This window comes from Puma concolor, chromosome A2 (assembly GCF_028749965.1).
Source record: "Puma concolor isolate L17-30 chromosome A2, mPumCon1.1.hap2, whole genome shotgun sequence".
Classification (NCBI taxonomy): Eukaryota; Metazoa; Chordata; class Mammalia; order Carnivora; family Felidae; genus Puma; species Puma concolor.
The window spans coordinates 60,573,528-60,594,161 of NC_141668.1; the positions used below are offsets into that span (position 1 = coordinate 60,573,528).

The 20,634-nt window shown below is 40.6% G+C and overlaps 2 protein-coding genes across 5 annotated transcripts in view; one reads left to right on the plus strand and one right to left on the minus strand.

Moving 5' to 3' along the window:
* Positions 1-9,509, minus strand: part of BZW2 (basic leucine zipper and W2 domains 2) — a 63,736-nt gene extending 54,227 nt beyond the window's left edge. Inside the window, exon 1 of one of the 2 annotated variants that reach the window (XM_086694906.1) lies at positions 9,357-9,509. The gene's annotated coding sequence lies outside the window, so the exon portion shown is untranslated. The remainder of the gene's footprint in view (positions 1-9,356) is intronic. The other variant, XM_086694905.1, reaches the window with a different exon arrangement.
* A 334-nt stretch (positions 9,510-9,843) lies between these two features.
* The window catches only part of ANKMY2 (ankyrin repeat and MYND domain containing 2), a 37,782-nt gene continuing 26,991 nt past the window's right edge, over positions 9,844-20,634 (plus strand). Inside the window, exons 1-2 of one of the 3 annotated variants that reach the window (XM_086694913.1) lie at positions 9,844-10,150; positions 15,366-15,430. In XM_086694913.1, the coding sequence (XP_086551039.1) occupies positions 10,084-10,150; positions 15,366-15,430 (132 nt within the window). In that variant the 5' untranslated portion in view covers positions 9,844-10,083. Of the gene's footprint in view, positions 10,151-11,559; positions 11,623-15,365; positions 15,431-20,634 lie in introns of those variants that run through there. The other 2 variants (XM_025929517.2, XM_025929518.2) reach the window with 2 other exon arrangements.

The following is a 20,634-nucleotide window of genomic DNA, read 5'->3' on the forward strand; positions in this document are numbered from 1 at the left end:
AGGTGGTGGTGGGCAGGCATCCAAACATTTCCACATTTACAAGTTCTCTCAACCAAGCCTGCAACCATTCCCCCCACCCCCCTCACCCTGCCCAGAAGGGGACCTGCCCAGGCCTGTCTGGCAGATGAAGCCTTATTTGAAGGGTGGCACAAAAATCACTTACCATCCACACAAGTATTTCACAATTGCCAAAGCACGAACTGAATAGAAATGTCAAAGCCAAGCCCCGGACTTGGTGGTATACAGCACACTGATGATATGGGACTGTATTCCTTGGAATAATTTTATAGCAGTGGACTACATAAATTCAAATGTAAAAAGACAAAATCCCCAAACACTGAACAAAAAGTAGCATAGACCTATAAATTCTCAAGTACATTTTCTTTTTTTTTAAGGTTCAAACATAAAGAGAATAGCTTGTTTGTATTTATTTATCAAACATACGACTGGTATTAGTTGACAGGAATTCAACAGGGGTTCATCAGACAGGTTGCACAGTGCTAGTTTTCTACCAAGTGGAGGTTTAACCCAAGCACTGCACAAAAACCTGGGGAGTGCGAGTTAACAAGAATTAATAGTCTCCAGTATGTTAAAATAATCCCATGATGCATTTGAGCTGTGGTTGTTGTTTATTAATGTTTTAACAATTAAATATGTTTTACTTTTTTTTTTTTTTTTAAGTTTATGGATTTGAGAGAGACAGAGACATCATGAGTAGGAGAGGGGGCAGAGAGAGAGAGAGAGAGAGAGAGAGAGAGAGAGAGAGAAACCCTAAAGCTCCGCGGTGACAGCACAGAGCCCAAGACAGGGCTCAAACTCACAAAACCATGAGATCATGACCTGAGCTGAAACAAAGAGTCGGATGCTTAACCAACTGAGCCACCTAGGTGCCATGTTTTTTTTTTTTTTTTTTACTTTTTAACTTACAAGTGATAGCCATGAAGCATAGAACCCTTTGAAAACCAGGGACCAAAACCCAGATCTTCATCTAACAATCCGATAAAGCTCTAATGTGTCAAACCACTTGCTTGAGGTCATGCATTCCATTCTAACATTGGTGATAAAGCAGAGATAAAAAGCAAAAAATGCCTTCCCATCAGGGGCTTCCATAGTGGGACCAGTCAGGGCCAGAACCTGATCAACCCAGTTTCCATTCAGTGCACTTTCCAAAAAGCCAACCAAAGTTGTAGCATGGGCTAGGGCAATTATTTACATGATACTCGAAGGCAGTTTTTTCATTATTTGCCTCATAGACTTTACGGTTTAGAATTAGCTAGAGTAAAGCATAAATATTAATTTTCAAGGCTAGTTCAGCACTCGGATAAATTGAACTGGCACAGGCTACCTCCCAAATGCCAAGTGGTTTTCCACGGAGTTCCTTTACGGAAACATGTATCTTTAGTGACAGGATTTAACAAAAGTCCTGCTTCTGAGAGACATGTAAATAAGAAATCTATGGCACCATGGTTTCTAGTATCCCAGTAGCTGGTTATCACATTGTTTCCTGCAGAGGCTCACCTCTAACAAAAGCACAATCTTCACACTCCTCAATACCAAAGCCAGACACCTTTCCCCTAGGCAGCAGTTTCCTCTGTCCGTGCAACGTGGGGTTCTCCTTCCTGTTTATAATAACCTCATTCTATTACCTTGCGTACTGAGAAAAACACGTGCCATTTTTTTTTCTTAGAAACGATCACAAAAAAAAAAAAAAAAAAAAAAATCCAGGAAGCTGTCGAAGTTAGTTTGAAAAGAAGTAAGGTCCTCTGTGCAAATGAACAAGAACAGGAGGACAGTAGAATATTCTAAAACTGCTCACCCAACAGTGGCTTAGGATATATTCTCTGCAGTGTGTAACAGTTTGTATTCCTTCTGATTACTCACCTCTGCCTGGTGGTATTCTTGATATTTATTTAAAAGTCCTCAAAGATAATAGTACATCTAACCATTGTTTTTTGAAAGTCCTCATCTGACATAAAATTTGAAATATGAATAGACAAAATATAATTCTACATCTTTCAAACACTTTGCTCAACATAGGCCACATCATTCCACTTGGCATTTAACTGCCCCCAAAACACACTTGCTGAAGAGACCCATGGCATCAGCATCAACATTAGAGTGAGCTAAGAATGAAAAGTACTTTTGCGCATACTCTGCTCACATCAGTACATGTTATATTACAAAATCAGAAATTATTCTAAGTCATGTGTTTTATTCCCTAGTAGATGCAGAGGGAAGATACTGCAGAAACTCCTAATGACAACCACAATCCTGCATTAAAATGGTTCACATTAATCTGATTATTACATCCCTGTTTTATCTCTCAGGTGTAACTGTTTCAGCAACATCTCTAATCCACTGAATAAAAGTAGGAAAAAAATATATCAGAACAGTCCAACTGGAAAGAAGTCAAAGTGAGAGAATAAAAACTCCTAAAATTCCTTTAAGGTATAGATTTTAAGAATTCCATGGATCAGAGATTCAGAAATATTTAAAAACTAAACTTCAGAAAGAATTTCCTGCTTATTTTCTAGGTATTTATATTTTAGTTATTTTGGAAAATTTCAAAGCATATTGTAATCAAGGACAAAATATTCCAATAGGTGGCCTTTTCTCTTCCATTGTTTGTTTTCATGTCTATTATCAGCTTCCTGCTACCACCAATGCTGAAGATAGTGGTTTGTACTTTTGGATGTAGTCTTAAACATGTGATGTCACATTTTATAAACTACTCGAGAGCAAGAACATACGATCAAAGTGTGCTTTAAAATATAATCTACTACTTTCATGATCTTAAAAAGTAGACATATTGAGGAAAACATACCTTTGAATGAAATCATTGCTAGTTCCAGTATAGTTGGCTGAAAAACTGCAGCCAATATTTATTTTATAAATATTTATGATGTTATAATATTTTATGTAGTTGTTTTTCTTGGGGGTTGTCCTCCCTGGAATGCTGTCCATTTTCTGGTTTGCCAAATTCATCAGCCCTTCCAGACTTGGTTCAAAATCTCACTTTCTCCAGGAATTAGCCCTCCCACTGAGCTCCACCCATTCTCGAATTCACCTTTGTGTCTGCACTGCTCTGGTTGGGGACTGGAGAAGGCTGTGGGGAGGTGGAGTCATTTGAGCTGAGAAGGATTTGAGTAAAATCTCATATGCAGAAATGGGTGGAGGAAGGCATTCTAGGAGCAGGAAGCCGGTGGGTGGGTAGAGGAGTAACAACATTGTTCCAAGTAGAGCTGGAAGATTGGCAGGCACCACCAGAGAAGCCACTCGAACCCACAAAGGGCTCTCAAAGGTAAGAGCTGACATAAGCAGAACCTAAGCAAACCTATGAGCTGACATAAGCAGAACAGAGTTTTAGGATAATTTCATCATTCAGTCCCTATTGGTCCAGGGGCTGATCTATCTCCTGGAGGACAAGCCTCTTGAAGATAAAGATCATGTCTTATTCCTTACTTTTTTTTTTTTTTTAAGCTTATTTATTTACTGAGAGACAGAGAGAGAGAGAGAGAGAGAGAGAGAGAGAGAAACACACACACGCAGGGCTTGAACTCACAAACTGTGAGATCATGACCTGAGCTGACACCAAGAGTCCGACATTTGACCAACTGAGCCACCCAGTCACCCCTCATGTCTTAATCTCTATGACTCATTGGTCATACCAGATGCACACCAAGATCTTTCTTATTAATGAGATATAATTATTGGCATATTTTTTGAGTCTCTCTTTAAAAATAATTTTTATCTTCTCAAATCTAGGAAGATGAGCATATAGCAAAACTAATGCCAATACAATTTTACACTGAAATGTTTCTTCAACTAGGCCTGTAATTGTGTTCTTCTCAACTGTAAATAGACAGGATTGACCCTAAAAATAACATTGTTTTTTTATAACATTTTACAGTACAGGGCATCCTCAAAGTCACCCTGCAAGTTTGGTGTATATATATATATATATATATATGAAGAAACTGCAAGCAAGGAAGATTGCCTTGGAAAATACATCTCATCCCGGAAGCTGGAGCCATGGTTTTCTCCAATTCCCAGGGCTATGGTTGTGCTTGGCTGTCTCCCAGAGACCATCCATAATCATTTCCTACCAGATCAGAAGAGGCTACTTAATGGGCCTGCTTTACTCCACAATCAACAGACCAGGAAGAGATTCTTCTGCTCAGAGCGTGATCAATGTAATTTAAAGGGCTGCTTTGTCTTCTGGGTTTAACACAATCCCACAATAGACAAGTGACAAGAGACAAAACTGCCAATTTTCTTCCCTAAATGTATTAATTGGGAAAGTAAATACTAACTTTTTCCTTCTGAGGCTGAAATAGCTTTCTACTTTTCATTCGTGGAGCAGTTTTGTTATACTCTGATAAGAGGCACCGGCCGAGAAGTTTAAATTCCACAGTGATACAGTTCATATAAATATGTGTTGACGATATACTAATGTATGCTTCAACAATATCTGGCAGTGATACTGGATTGGCTACATTGCCCTTAGACAGTGTGAAGACTTGGCTTTGAAGCTTAATTAAAACTTCTTTAAAATCTTCAAAGTCTGGGAAGACGTTTTAAAAATGATACAACAAATTTCCTTGTTGACTTTGGGAACCATCAACATTTAAAAAGTCCATAACATAATAAAAGAAACATAAAGGTCAGGAAACACAAGTTATAAAGTTGCAAATATCCAGGGAAGTGTAAGTATGAAAATAAGCAAATGCTGAGTAGAAGTCTTGCGGGCACACGTTCTGAGTGTGGCCCTTAAAAGCTTACACGAGTACACTTCTCCGAACAATGCCACTCACGACAGTTTGACCCTTCTTTTTCGGAAACGGTTTAAGAGACATAGAAGAAATCAGTGTCTCCGCTTCATTCACAGCTTGCTTTTTTTGGTTAAATTAAATGTATCTGCACCCCTCGTTCAGACTTATCTGCAAATTACTTTGTCATTTTCCAAAAAAGATGAAAATTAGCTTTCGGTACGATATTCATAAGCCTGTGACACAAGCATTGAGTAATGCCACCTACCCTTGAGTTTTGTGGAGAAGTTAAAATGTGAGGTGAATAGTTTATGGAAATGCATTGTTTGCAAGATGGTCCTTTGCAAACTGAGGTGTAACTGTTTGAACATGGAAACGAGTAACTGCATAAGCTGAACTCCAAGTATAGAGAAAGAACATTTGCATTCATATTAGTCTTCTGTTTTGTTCAACAACGACAATTTTTAGAAACTATAATACTTCCAACTTCTCCTTTTAAAAAACTTCATTATGGAAAATTTCAAACATACCCCAAAGTAGACAGAACAGTATAATGAAGTCACTGCATACATCACCCGCTTCAATTGTTAACCAGTCAGTTTTCTCATTAATATTCTTACTCTCAGTCCCTGTCCCCCATGGTCACAGAATTACACTGAAGCAAGTTTCAGACGTCATAACATTCCCTCCTTAAATAATTCAGTACTTATCTCTAAAGATAAGGGATTTTTAAAAAAAATACAACCACAATAGTTCTTTTAATTGGAAAATCCAGGAATGGTATGCAAAATCTGTAACCACGTGCATATCAACATTTTTTTTTTTTTCTCGGTTGACAGCATTCATCAATCAGAATGTCAAGAAGCTCGACACCCAAACATTTAAAGCACTTCTGCCCTTGGTTGTAGCAGGTGTGTTCAGTGCCACATCACCTCATGATGCCAGGAGGGATTAGTCAAGTAGGTAAACATATCCACCTAAAATAACTTAGAGATGCAACTGAACTCAATTCAGCAAGCACTGAGCATATACTAGGTGCCAGACACTGGATTATGGATTTTGAGAAACAAGGGTGAATTAGTCCTCGTTAATTCAAAGTTGAGAAGGAGAAGGGGTCAAACAGATTAATAAGAACTATAATACAACGTCATGAAAAAGGTACCTGCTTCAGGTATTTTCATGGGGATCCAGATGAAGCGGCAATGATGGGGGGTGGGGGAGCACTAGGGCTCACAAGAAGATTGGTGAGAATTCGAGAATGCCAATAATGGTACCAGCAACTCCTGTGTAAAGATTTTACTCATTCCCCTAGCTGAGGGGCACGAAGAAATGTGTTTATTATCATCTCTGATGCCCTCAGTGGATGAGGTGATGACGAAAGCCAGAGAGAAGAATTTACATGTAAGTAGTATTTCGAAAGTTGAGAGGTCCAGCAGACATGAGGAGGAGACAAGAGACTTAGCGGTGAGGGAAGGGAGGGCATTCCAGGAAGAGAAAAGCAGGAACAAAGGGGTGGAAATTACTGGCATGTGAGGGAACCAGCAGTGTGGTGACCTCTGAGTGTGTGGGAGGGGCTGGCTGACTGGAAATGCCGGCTGGGACCAGAAGTTGGAACTAGCAAGCAAGAACTGGGCCTCTGTTCTACGGCCAGTGAAAAGCTATTGACACGTTTTAAGTGGACCAACTGCGTCTTTTACAGAGTATATGTTTCATCCTTGGGTGGATGATGGTGCTCAAGGTTTATTGAACTGGTGGTGCCTTGAACTACTAGCTGGATGGAGTGAGGCGAGAGAGAAGCAGGCTATGTAGCAATCCACTGTGGACAGGCCAGGAGAGGTCTAGGGTGGCACTAAAAGAAAAGAGAGGAGGAGACCCCAAAATATCAGACATTTTAGAAAACATTATTTTTAAAAAGGTGATGAAAGAAACAGAAGAGAGACCAAAGCATCACGCAAACTTTATTATGCAGTGTGGAACAGTGTATTGTATGCTCCAATTTCTGTCAAAAGTAGGAATATATATGTAAGTTACAAACATATAAAATATTTCAGTGAGGATATGAGAGAAACAGATACCAATGGTTATAGGTCATGAAGAAAGGACTAGGAAAAGAGGTAGGAAGGAGACTTCTACTTTGGTATACTGAACTACATGAATCTGTTATCTACTAGCTAGTTGAAAGAATGTATAATTTCCCCCTTCCCCTTACTGCCAGCCACATAGGCAGAAAATAGTAGGAAAAAAAGTTCTGGAGACAGATCTGGGTTCCAGTTCTGGCTCTGGCACTCCCTAACTGTGGGGCCGTGGGCAAATTAATTAAGTTCTTCTAGTTTCTGTCCTCTCATCTGCCGAATACAGATAATACTGGCTAATTCCTGGGTCACTGTAACAATAGTTAAGATAATCCTATACAAAGCATCTGCTAGAATATCTGAAACAAAGTAAATACTCCCTAAGTGGGTGGTCACTGTTTTATTATTAATGAAACTTGTTTGACATGAACACTTTCTTAGTACAAAAAAAGTTCCTAGATCTAGTTTAAGGTGTGCTCATTAGCTAATCTTATTCCTACATTAAATATTTATTCTGTACAAAATGATTAATGTAATCCATCCAATGAACGCTATTCATTACATTATCTGTTTCTAGGAACTTAAACAACATATTATTTATCTGTATTTCTTGGTAGATGTTAGTTTTTGTCTTTAAATGGCATTGACTCTAAATTTACTGAAGTCATGTATTCAGAGGCCTAAATACCAATCAGATGCCATAAAACACCAAGAAAATAGGTAATAAGTTGTTATCCTTGAGGAACTGACAACCTCAGGGAGACAAACAGGTGTGACCTTCAAGTAACCATGGCCCCAATTTGGCATAAGAGATGGAAATACTGGCAATGAAGTACCCAATTCTGGACACACATCCACTGTAAGATGTTGTCACCAGTTGGGGGAGGCTCCTCTGCAAGCATTTTCTTAGGTTTGTGGGTTTCTTCTGCATGATACTATGTTCTAAATAAATTGTAACTGTGGCAGTAACAGCATTTTAAGTGTTACAAAAGATTGGTCACTCTCAAAAGCCTTTCTACTTGTTGTTTGAACAGCCACATCATTATTAAAGCATCATCAAACAACAGTTTCTTTGTTATACACTGAGATGAATAATTTCAAAGTATTTTCATGTGAGATGTTAGGGCTCAGATCTGCCCCAGCATGCAAAGATGAAGCCTTAAAAAGAAAACAGCTGGAGTTTAGAAAAGATTTTGTTAAATGCAAGAAATAATGATGAACATATTCCAGGATTTCAGAAGTGTTAGTGAATGCTTCAAAATAAATAAAATAAAATAAAATAAAATAAAATAAAATAAAATAAAATAAAATAAAATAAAATATAAAAAAAGAAAAAGAAAAAGATCAAAGGCATATGGCCAGAGGAAAATGAATTTCATTTCATATATGGCACTGTGGGGAGAAAGCGCGGTGGTAGGGATGCTTAACAAAAAAGGTGTAGATAATTATTCAAATATTTCTCTTTGAAGCAGATGGGTCTAGGAAGAAACATCATTACTAGTCCGCAGAGAAACAACAGTGACACGTAAACACTAATTTCTAAAAGAAGCTTTCAATGATGCCATAAATATGTTACGGATGCGCGCCCTGGAGGAATGACTGACTTCGAATTAGCAAGCAAGTCTTGCTTCTGAGCCACAGGAGGTGGTACACACTTCTATTTACCCCCTAGCTACCTACGGTGGTAGCTCAAAGCTCGAGGCAACATATTACAGTTGAATGAAGGTTGGATTAAGAGGCTAATCTAAGGCTATATATAGGCAGCAACACCAATTTAATCTCCGCCCCCTTCCCCTCCCCTCCCTATTTCCATAAATCTCAAGATCAGAGTTACAAAGACTGGGAACTCTGGCAGAGCAGAGGCCCTTCCTTCCCCCCTTCCCCCAGGCCGTCTCTCATAAACGAAGTATTAGTTTAAGTGTAAATTGCTTCCAAACATCCTTAACAGGCACCACAGGGCGATCAGATCCGGTTTTCTTCCACAGCTTCCACAGAGGCCAGAGGAGATGACAAGTAGTGTGTGTGTTGGGGGGGGGGGGGGGTAAGGGGGGACGGTGTTAAGGCTTGCCAAAAGAGAACTATCTTCTTCAGACACTATTCTCACGATGCGTTCCCCTCGCGCGTCCTGGGGAGCTCTCCTCGCCATCCCGCCCCTAGCCCAAAGCCCCAGCGCCGGCCTCTGGGGAGCCGCATCTGGCCGTGCCACGCACGAGACCGTAAGCACCCGCCGCTTCTCACCGCGTGGCCCGCCCCCGCCAGCTCCCTGTCCCAGGGTCTCCTGGGGCGGCCAAATGGGGCGAGCGGCGAGTCTTCAGTCCCGGGTGCGGATATGCGATATATGCGATGGCAGTCGGGTGGAGGGCAGGCTTGCCCACCGGGGGGCAGGAAGCCGCCCCAGCAGGCACATGCTTCCTCCCCGCCAGCTCCGGCCCGGATGGAAGCCCCCCGGCGGGGCGGCGCCCGCGGTTCCCGCAGCCCTCCCGGCTTCCCGTGTCCCACCCGGGTTGCTTCTCACCTGTCCGAGGAGGTAGCGGCGACGCGCGAGACTGCAGGCTGCGGCGATCCCGGCAGCGGCGGTGGCACCCGCGGCAGTGGCGGCGGCAGACAATGGAGGAGTGAAGGACAGACACATTGACATCGACCCACGGAGCCCGGCGCAGCCCCGCCTCCCGCGCCGCCCCGCCTCCCAGCCCGCCCCCGGCCCGGGCTGCACCACTCCCGGGGAAATGGTGGGGGCTTACAGAGACAGACAGGGAGGTCTGTACGCCCCGAGCAGCCGCAGCCGGACAAAGATCATCTGGAAAGAGAATTTGAATGTTGCGTATGTCTAAATATGTGAACATAGTGGCAGTATGGGGATGGGAAACGTGGAAGAGGAGTTTCATCTTCCCCTCTGATTTTCTCCGTTGGGTTTTTCCTGGCCCGGCTGCTCCAATGGGAGCCTCTCGCTGCTGCCTCCTGTAGCTCCTCCTCCCGGCCCGGCCAATGACGCGCAGGGGGCGGTGACTGTCGCTGGGCTAGCGGCGACCGACCGCTCGGCTCGCCCGAGCTCGCCCGCTGCTCGCCCGCCGCTCGCCCGCCGGTGGGAGGGAGGAGAGAATTCGAACGCTTCCGTGGTTGGCTATTCGGGGTCCTGGGTTTCGAGCTGCCCCAGTGCGGCTGGCGTTCCTAACGCGCGCACACATATCGTTTCTTCTTAATACTTTCAAAGAAACAGAATCATCTTCAAGCTGGCGGGAGCAATGGTTCATATAACGAAAGGCGAGCTGACCCAGGAGGAAAAGGAGCTGCTGGAAGTCATCGGGAAAGGTATGGGTGCTGGGCTGCGACCGGGCGCTGCCTGCCTGGTCTGGGGGCGTGGCGGAGCCCTGGAGGCTCCCCTGGCCGGACTGACCCTCCGCTGCTTTTCAGCGACGTTGGCTGCCTCGCACCGGGAAATAGCGTTTCTCTCGATGGTCTCGGACCGGTTGCGTGGGCGGAGAGGAGCGGAGCGGGAAGCACTGCTGGGACTCGAGCTGAGGTTGCAGAGGTCCGTCTCCCAAATCAGCTTTTGGAAACATACACGTTTCCAGGCCCCAGCTCACATTGTAATGAGCGACCTCGGTGTGTGGGTCCCTGGATGCACATTCTTCAAAACTCTCAAGGTGATTTTGACCACCGTCAGTCCGGGCAACAGTGGCCTCAGGTTCTTAGAAGGGTGTCTAAAGGGCCGTTTCGACTTCCGGAGGCCGAAAGATCTGGATCCTTTAGCTGTCCCCGCCCCCGCCTGGGGGGTGGAGGGAGCTCCTAAGAAGGGTTCTTTATAAGGGCACAGAAGTAGGTCGGTAAATCGCTTCTTTGAGGGTTCTACATCCTGGCCTCCCCGGCTTCCTTCCAGAAGCTCCTGGCCCCCGCAGGAACCCGCAGGGAAGCGAAGAGGTTGCCTAGGCGTCCACGGCCGTCGGCGCACTTAGCACAGCATGGATCTTCTCAGCGAGTTCTTCTGTGCTTTCCCTTCCACTCCCCCAACGCCTGTCCCACTTCCGCCGCTCCGGGTGCTGGGGCGGGAGATGCAGGCCGCGGGGACGAGCCTGAAGCCCTCATTCCCCGAGTGGACGCCCCAGAGGAGCTCCCTGCTGAGTTCCGTTACCCGGCAGGTGACAAGAGTGTGACTACGTGGCTTCTCCTGCACGGTCACGGCTCCGGGATGGAGATGCATGGGACTGCGGACATAGTTAATGTGGTTGATTGAAGCTCAAGAGTGAGATAGCCACATCTGACCTGGAATGGCAGAGAGGCCACTTACCACAGCATAAAGGCTTCCCAGTGTCCAGTCTTGTTTCTGTTAAGCAGCCAGGGTCAAATCTGGATCCCCCAGAGACCATGGCAGATTTATTTTTCATGCTGACAAGGCAAGTCTAAATGTAAAAGAAAAATCGGATTTGAACCCAACAGGTGCTGATGAACGGATCCCACCTCATCTGATGTCAACAATTTCAAGTCAGTCACATCTACATTCCTCATGCCAAGAGTTCTTTGCCTAGAACTGTGGGTCGTGTAGTTGCTGCTTTTATTGTTTCTTCTGCATGGTACTGGCCGACCTTTTTGACACTGCACTCTTTCTGTTTTTCCTGAGGCTCTGGGATTCCAGTCAGCAAACATGTAAGCCCCAGCTGTGTGCCCGGTACTTTGGTAGGCAAAAGGAAACAGGATCCACTCAAAATCCACCAGGGATGCACATTCTGCTTTTAAACAGAGCTATCAGTTTTTCAAAAGTGTAAACAAATGAACAGTTTTGTAAGGTGGGTTTCTGGAAGGGGCGGGTGGGGGGGGTGGGGAGGGGGTGGAATCCTTGGAACATATTCCTAGGTGTACACCAGTTTTTATTTTAAAGGTGGTATGAAAGAGAACTAATTAAGTTTAGTCTGGTTAGTGCTGTGATGTTTCTGGGCCCAAATGGTGCGTCAAGTTGCATTGGTTCACAGACAATGTGGTTCACCAATTTCATTGGCCCGACCCATGAGAATAACTGAGATGGACTTAGTCTGTGACGCATTCTTATCAAGGGAAGGTCCATGGGACATCTCTGTACTCTCAAAGAAAAATAATGGGAGATATGAGAAAATACCAACTATAGTCAGCCTTTATTGAATGTTGGTATGAGCTAGCGTAATTCTTAGCACTTTACAAGTATCGATCCATTTAATCTTGATGAGCTAGGAACTGTTATTATTTTTGATTTATTTTTGAGACACACACACACACACACACACAGAGTGTGTGAGTTGGGGAGGGGCAGAGAGAGAGGCAGAGACACAGAATCCCAAGCAGGCTCCAGGCGCTGAGCTGTCAGCACAGAGCCAGATCTGGGGCTTGAACTCACAAACTGCGAGATCATGACCTGAGCCGAACGAAGTCCGACGCTTAACTGACTGATCCACCGAGGCATCATGAGCTAGGAATCCTACCACAATCATTTGCTGGTGATGTGGCCTTGGACACATTGCTTTTTCTGAGCTTCTGGTTCTACATGGTACCTACCCCACAACATTGCTAGAAGAATGCAACTAGTTAGCGTCTGTAAAGCATTTAAAATTCTATTTGTGTTGTCTGTTATTACGGTAAATGAATCGACAAGTTGGATAACTTGCCCAGTGTCACACAGGGAATAAGTGACAGAACAGAGAGATCATTTGGCCCGTAGTCCTAGAAATATGCTGGAGTTGAAAACAGACCAAACAAAAAATGATACCAATACCACAGCAGTCCTTACCATATTCACTTCTAGAGGCAATTTAATTTCAACAAAACATTATCATCTGTCAAATTAATTTTAGTTTTAAATGTTACTGATTCCATAGTTTTGTGTGCATTTAATTTGAGAAACAACTTTTGGTTTATAGTTGAATAGAGTTCATAAACAAAGTTTATGTTTGTACTCATAAGAATCATTTTTTTTTTAAGTGGGTTGGTAGCGTTCTTAATGTTTTTGCTTTTGTCTATGTTTTCCCTTTGATACATTTCTCAACCTGGAGAAGACTAGATTAGTCAGCACTAGTACTTGGAACTGACAACAAATTTTCAGCCAAGTGTGACCTGCCATGTTGGCCAATCTCAAATAAACTCAGCACATTTTTGAGTATCCCTTTTAGGCCTGTCACTGCCCTCTAGAAGTTAAGCAGACTGCAAGTGAGACTTAAAATCCAGAGAGTACTGCATGTTGCTTCTGGACACCTTTAGAACAATTTCTTCTTCAAGTGAATTCACTTGGTAGGTCATTTACAGGTTACCTATTTATTAGAACACCCAGAAGAAGTTCCAGATAAAACCGGGAAGCTGTTTGGTATATACCATTTATATATTTCAGTTAATGATGGCATCCATTTTACAACTTTGAAGAAGAGAAAATTGAAATCACAGAAGCACATTTAATGGGCTTATATTAGGTGTAGATTGACCCGTTTTTCTAAGTTCTGATATCTTTTTTGTTAAGCACTGAGGAAGCACTATTTCAAAATAAATAAAATCTTCCTTTAAGGGTATAAACCAGAAGATCTTCAATCACTTATCTTGTTTGGTACTTAACAAGAAAGGAATGTATTTACTACTTTTTTTTTTTTTTTTCCACTGTTTGCATAAAAGGGGTTATGTGATAGTCTTGGACAATAAGGTGTATTTCACCAACGATATTGAAGTATAATGAAAGAACAATCAATGGTGCATATTTAAAGTATATTCCACACCTTCTATATTTTCCTGCTGATGTTATTAAGTAAGGAAGATCAAATTAGAAATCATCACAAGGTTTTCCTCTTGGGGTATTTTGCTCATCTATTTTCCAAAATCTGGAAACCCAAACAGTTTGAAAAAATTTTTTCATCCCATTCCTTGCATTTCAGAAGGCTAACTGGTACTCAGTGATATGTGTGTGTATACCTCATCTTTTATTTACTTATTTTAAATTTCTCACTGACAGGGCAGATATAACTTAGATTGTTGGCCACTGGGCTAAGCATTTTATACAATTATTGACCTGTTCCCTCATGTGAGCCGTAATCCCCAGATTCCCCCTAACATGTAGCATGCTTTGACAGGCTCACAGTCCCTATGGTGCTCTCCATTTACTGAGCAAACATCTCCTGATCAGATGGAAAATAATTTCAGTTATTTTTCACTGGCTAATGGAAATCAATTGAAGCGTCTTTCTTAAGTGAAATTAGGGTGCCGGAGTTTTTGTTCTGGTTTAATTCCTTTCTAAAGATGTGACAGAAAGTCTCTGATGAGAGGCCCAGGTATGGCTAATGTCCCATGTAGAACTTGCTCACGTGCTTGAAGGCCTTCCTCACTCATTCTGTAGCCCCTCATCCAGTAGTACTAACTGTCCTCAGATGGAGTCCAGGGTGGGAAAAATGCACTGTTTATGAGGTAGCTGCTGTTGTAATCCAGAGACTTGTAGATCATTCGCCTGACACATTTCCCCAGCAGAGCTATTTCTCTGTCGATCTAAGAGACATTTCTCTGCCTGTCCCCTGTTGGTGTCAGACAACCAGATGACCTGCCTGCAGAGCAGGTCAGGGAGAAGGAAGCAGGCTGATCTTTATTCTGCATTCCACATTTAACTCTGGAAAACTAGCAGAATTTAGCATCTTCTTGAACTGTAATTTTCAGTTAAAAGACAGAAATAACTCCTCATTGTGGGATTCTCCTTTTATGTCCTTTCTGGAGGAGAGGCTTATCTCAACCTTTCTTCCTGAGAACATTCAATTTCATTTGTCTCGTCCCTGTCAAACCAGAAATTTTTTGGCAGAACGAGTGGCTGACTGTTATTAATGATGATAATAGCAACATTCTCTCTTGCAGCTACTTGCTTCTGTCAGTATGCCTTACAGAAGACTGGAAAAACCTGACAGTTGTGGCCCAATTATGGCTTATTTCCAAATGTACAAAGGACTAACCTTCAGGTTTAAGTTAGAGGACTTTCAGTATGAGAGCCTGATTATTAACCAAAAAGCACTTTTATATGGAACCAGGCTTTAAAGATATGTTTACTTAAGCATTTCTAAACCAAGAATTCTATTATAGGTAGGTTGCCATCAATTCACAGGGCCTAGTGATGACAGAGAATATAAATACTGACTGTATTTTGAACTCCAATTATTACATTGACTGGAATTTAAGCTTTAGATGGTGGGCTGGACTAGATGCCCTTTAAGATTTCAGTATTAAGAGTCTTATTTATGCTTTGTGGTTACTGTATCACTGCCAAAAAGAAAATATGGCCAATTTAATATACTCTAAGGTCAGTGGAAGTAAAAACAAGATGGGGCTATTTTAGTTACTATAACTCTGTTCTGGGTAATTACTTTGTGGGAAAAATACTATGTGTTGATGCTTTGTTTCTTAACAATCTAACCAGACTAGTTTTAGTTTTACATATAACCCTTTAAAATTTGTTTCCGTGGTGTTAGATTTTTTCTGTTATGATGATAAATAACTTTAGTTTACATTTTCTTCTTCAGTCTTTTCTTTTTTTCTTTTTTTAAAGGTACTGTTCAAGAAGCAGGAACACTGTTAGCCAGCAAGAATGTCCGTGTCAACTGTTTGGATGAGGTAAAATGTAAATTTTTTTTAATGTTTATTTATTTTTGAGAGAGAAACAAAGTACGAGTGGAGGAGGTGCAAAGAGAGAGGGAGACACAGAATCCAAAGCAGGCTCCAGGCTCTGAGCTGTCAGCACAGAGCCCGATGCCAGACTCGAACTCACAGACCTGGAGATCATGACTTGAACCAAAGTCAGACGCTTAACCAACTGAGCCACCCAGGCGCCCGAGGTTAGATAAAATTTAAAAAGCTGAATAAAGTGTTTTATTTTCTATGAGAATGGATAATATATAAAATGCAGTAGTAGGAGTTCTTATCTAGCATTTGTGATTAAGTTATACTGATCTCTAAACCAAGTGTAAGCAGGCAGTTTACAAAATACAAATAAGCATGTAAAAACATGTTTAATTTTATTAATAATCAAATAAGTCCAAATGAAACCAAATCATATTATTTCTTGTAAAGTGTGGGAAACATTGGACTTTTTACATACTAATGGATTAGGTATAAATTGGCATCACATTCTGGAGAACATTTTAGAATATGTGCCATTTTTAAATGTACATACTTTTGATACAGCAATTCTACTTCTAGGGAAAGTTAACTGAACCTAACCTCAACTTTCTAGTATAGTTGCTTTCCAAAATAACTTTCTGCAATGAAGGCGATGTCTGTTCTGAGCTGTCTGATACCAGCCATTAGCCATGGGTGGCTCGTGGCTACTTGATTATTCAGTGTGGTTCTAGTGCTGGAAAGTTTACATCACTTGCTCGTGCAGAAGGGGAAGGGGTTTTATTGATCCTTTCCCCAGACATAGGTAGCAAAATTAATGTCAGACGAATTAAAGTTTCAAGCAAAAAATTTTAAAAATTTTTAAAAAGATGAAGACTCTCATAGATTAAATTAGTAATCCACCAAGAACATACTAGCCTTAGGTGTTCACTTAAAAGCTTATGACTTTGAGATTCATAGAGAAAAAGATAGAATTCAAAGGAGCAATTTGTAAAACTGCCGAAACACTTTGACAAACCACTAGGTTAAGTAGGAAAAAAAGTAATACAGGGAACAGAAAATTTGGATAACTAATTGACAGTGTACTAAGATAGAAAAAACAATAGTACATTTTCTTTTACCTGGAACATTGATAAAAATTAGTCCGTGTTATACTATCTTACAAAGGAAATTTTAGCTAATTTCAAAGAAGTTTACCTAATGCAGTAGTAGACATTACAAATAAACAAAAATATGATCTCAATAATAAAGCAACTTGAAAAATTAATTTTAACTGTCAGTAGTTCTTGGTTAAAAGAAGAAATAGAAGTAGGAATTGTCTACTATTTAAAACTGAGAACATTTATCAAAAGCTACTATTTATCAAAAGCTGTGGTATGTGGCCAAAGTGATATTCAGGGAAAATTTGCATTTGTCACATTTATCATCATTGCTATTATTATTATTATTATTATTATTATTATTATTATTATTTTGCAGCATTTATTGTACTTTCAACTTGTGTGGTATTCTGAGCTTTCAACTAAAAATTGTTTTAAAAGATCAGGGTATGCTCAGAGAATAAAAGGAGTGAATGAATGAATTAAAATAGAAATAAACATTTAAAAAAGCCATCAGGCACAAGCAACAAAAGAAAAAAATTAAAATAAAAAGGTTTGTGCTTCAAGGTATACCATTAAACAGTGAGAAGATAATCCCACAGAATGGTTCTACAAATCCTATCTGATAAGGGAATTGTAACTAGAAGCTATTATGAACTCCTACAACTCAACAGTAAAAAAGACAAATAACACTATTAAAAACTGGACAAAGGATCTAAATAGATACTGTTCCAAAAGATACTCAAATGACCAATGTGCACATGAAAAAATGCTCAGTATGAGCTGCCAGGGAACTGCAAATCAAAACTGCAGTGAGATACCATGGGACACCTGCTGGGATGGCTATAATAAAAAAGATAAATAATAATAAGCATTGGTGAGGTTGTGAAGAAATGGGAATCCTCATTGATTGTTGGTGGGTAAATGGCACAGCCAGTCTAGAAAACAGGTTGACCATTCCTCCCTTGATTAAACATAGAGTTTTCATATGGCCCAGCAATCCTAGGTGTATTTTCCTAAGAAAAATAAAGCATATGTCAACACAAAAACTTGCTCATGAACGTTTATAGCAGCATTATTCTTAATAGCCAAAGTTAGAAACAACCCAAATGTCCATCAGCTGATGAGCAGATAAACAAAATGTAGTATATCCGTACAGTGGAAAAGTCCTTCATAAAAAGGAGTGAAGGACTGGTAAATGCTACAACATGGATGAACCTTGAAAACATTTGCCAAGTCAAAGAAGCCCGTCGCAGAATACTAAATATTATGATTCCATTTGTAGGAGCTGTCCAAAATAAGCAAATCCATAGGGACAGAAAGTAAATTAGTGGTTGCCTAGGGCTGGGTAGGAAGGTGGTGGGGCGGGTGGGGGGGGAGGGGGTCCCTGATAATGGATAGGTGGTTCCTTGTGGGGGAAATAAAAATATCCTAAAATTGATTGTGGTGATCCTTGTACAACCCTGCAAATATACTGAAAACTATTTGATTGTATGTATTAAATGGTGAATTTTGTGGTATGTGAATTATGTATCTCAATAAAGCTGTTTAAAAAGGATAGAAAAAAACAAAGTTCTCAGCATAAGACCAAAATATTAGACACAGTCTGGAAAGTATGAGCCAGAAAATGATGTATATAAGTACCAAGAAAGTAAGAGAGAGTATAACTGCAGTTATAAAGGAAATTTTCATAAGTTTTCATTGAAGCCAATATATATGAAAACCCATATAACAGTAACTTTATAGAAAAATAAAAATGAATATATTCATCTCATATAGAAGTAGAAAAACTAGAATAATTAAGGAAAATTTGTGTAAATATATTTAAATGCCAACCACTTCCTAAAGCTGCAAACCTGAGTATGCTTTACAAAATGTTCAAGGACTTCTCATTTTACACAGATTGCAGTTAGTTCATAAAAAGATGGGAAGATACCCAACTCATTTGATAAGACTAGCGTAACACTGATGCCAAAATAGGAAAAAAACCAAGAAAACCTTGGACCCAATTCAGTTTATAACTCAGATACAAAAACTCTAAGATACTAGCAAATTGATCCAGTAGTATGTCAAAATAGTAATTAAATAATAACCAAGTAAGGTTTCTCCAAAAGTGATGGGATGGTTCAATTTAAGAGAATCTTTCAATATTATCCATTATATTACAGAATAAAAGAATCACCTATGTTTATCTCAACGGATGCTATAATACCTTTGATAACATTTAGTGTCCATTGATGGTAAAAGCTCTTAACAGATTAGGATAGAATAGGTTTTTTTGGTAACTTGATAAAAGATTTGTGGAAACCTTCCCCAAACAGTAGCATCCTGCTTAATGTTAAAACATTAGACACACTTTCATATTTAATGGTAAAACCCTAGAAGCATGAGAATCAGGACAAGGAGATTCCTGAAGATTCTGTGAGCAAACTGCAGACAGATTAGGCCTCCTCGGTGTTCCTTGAAGGCAATACCCTTTGCTCTCAAAGTTTCCGACTTGCATTCCCTTTACCTGGAGCAGTCTTCCCCTAGTTATTTAAATTCTTTGTGTCTTCACTCCCTCAGGAAGGTTTTGTTCAAATGCCACCTCCTTAGAGGGACATTTCTTAACTGTCCTTTTATTTAAAAATAATAATCTCTTTCTCTCTGGCATTCTGTTTCCCTCTTACTCAATGTTCTTTCCCTGTAGCGTTTGTATTACCCCTGCCTTATCACCTCAACTAAAATTTAAATGTCAGGGACTTAGACTGGAGGAGCATGGTATTTGTTCATTGCTATCCACAGTGCATACATCTGTGTCTGACATATATTAAGCACTCAGTAAAGATAATACGTAGTAATCATTGCATTCAAAGTTTATAATTTTTTGTTCTAAGTTATTATAACCCTTAGTAAAAAGAAAGAAAAGCTTAGTATAAATTATCACGTAACATGTTTGGCTTCTCTTACCTAGGGTCATCCAGGCCACCACTGAAATTTGATACAGGAAAAGCATACGCTGTATTACAGACATGACAAGGATAACAGGTTCAGAGAATGCACAGCAAATGATATGTTTGGGTTTGCTCATTACCTCTTTGAAAAAAAGCTCTCATTGATTAGTTCTGAAAACCAATCCCTGTTACGAAGACCAATGATAAATAAGAAAGAGCAAAAATAAAGAAAAATTAAAAGGGAGAGAGAGAAAGAGAGAGAGAGTCAGCAGAAAAGGAGTATCAGGAAACAGGAAGGCAGTCAGGTAAATGGACTTCAGAAGTGATCAACAGAGAGGACAGTTAAAACACAAGCAGACATAAAAAAAAAGTGAAGACACTTTGCAATTGCAATGTAAGACTCAAAAACTTTGCACATCTCCTTTGTTCTGAAACATCTTTTCACACTGTGTGGAAAGCTGCTTTAGGGTTATGTATTTATTTATTTTAAATATATAGGACAGTTCTGCGGTGTCAGACTTATAACCTTTACTTATACAATGGGATTGCTGTGTGATAAATCGCCTACCTGCCTGTACTGTGTCCTTCTTTTCCCCCAGGCTGCACCTAGCTTCTTATGTCTAGGTTATAGCATCCTACGGGGCTACCACCCTAGTCTTGCTTTGAATGCATTTTTGTCTTATTCAAAAGGTAATAACCATATAATTCATCCCCACTTTCTTAGAGCTGCCTCTGTGTAGTGAGATCCTGATTACCCATGCCCACTCGAACCACTCCCAACCTTTAAATACCTCGTCCTTGTAGATACTCCCAACAAAGGGAGTCTTAACATTATAATCTTACCAGTTTTTTATTGTTCTCAAGAAACATTGGCTACTCCTACTAAGATGTCTCTTGTACAGCCCCTTGAAAGGTCTCAGCCTTCGTATAATTCTTATATCAGTTAACACTTCTAGAATATTGATGGCTTGTGTTCATAATCATAGTGTGGACTCATAAAGAACAATTCAAATTATGTTGACATTCTAAGATTTACTACAGTAACAGATTCTACTTTTAATGTTTATTTATTTTTGTGTGAGTGGGGGAGGGGCAGAGAGAGAGAAGGAGACACAGAAACTGAAACAGGCTCCAGACTCTGAGCTGTCAGCACAGAGCCCGATGCGGG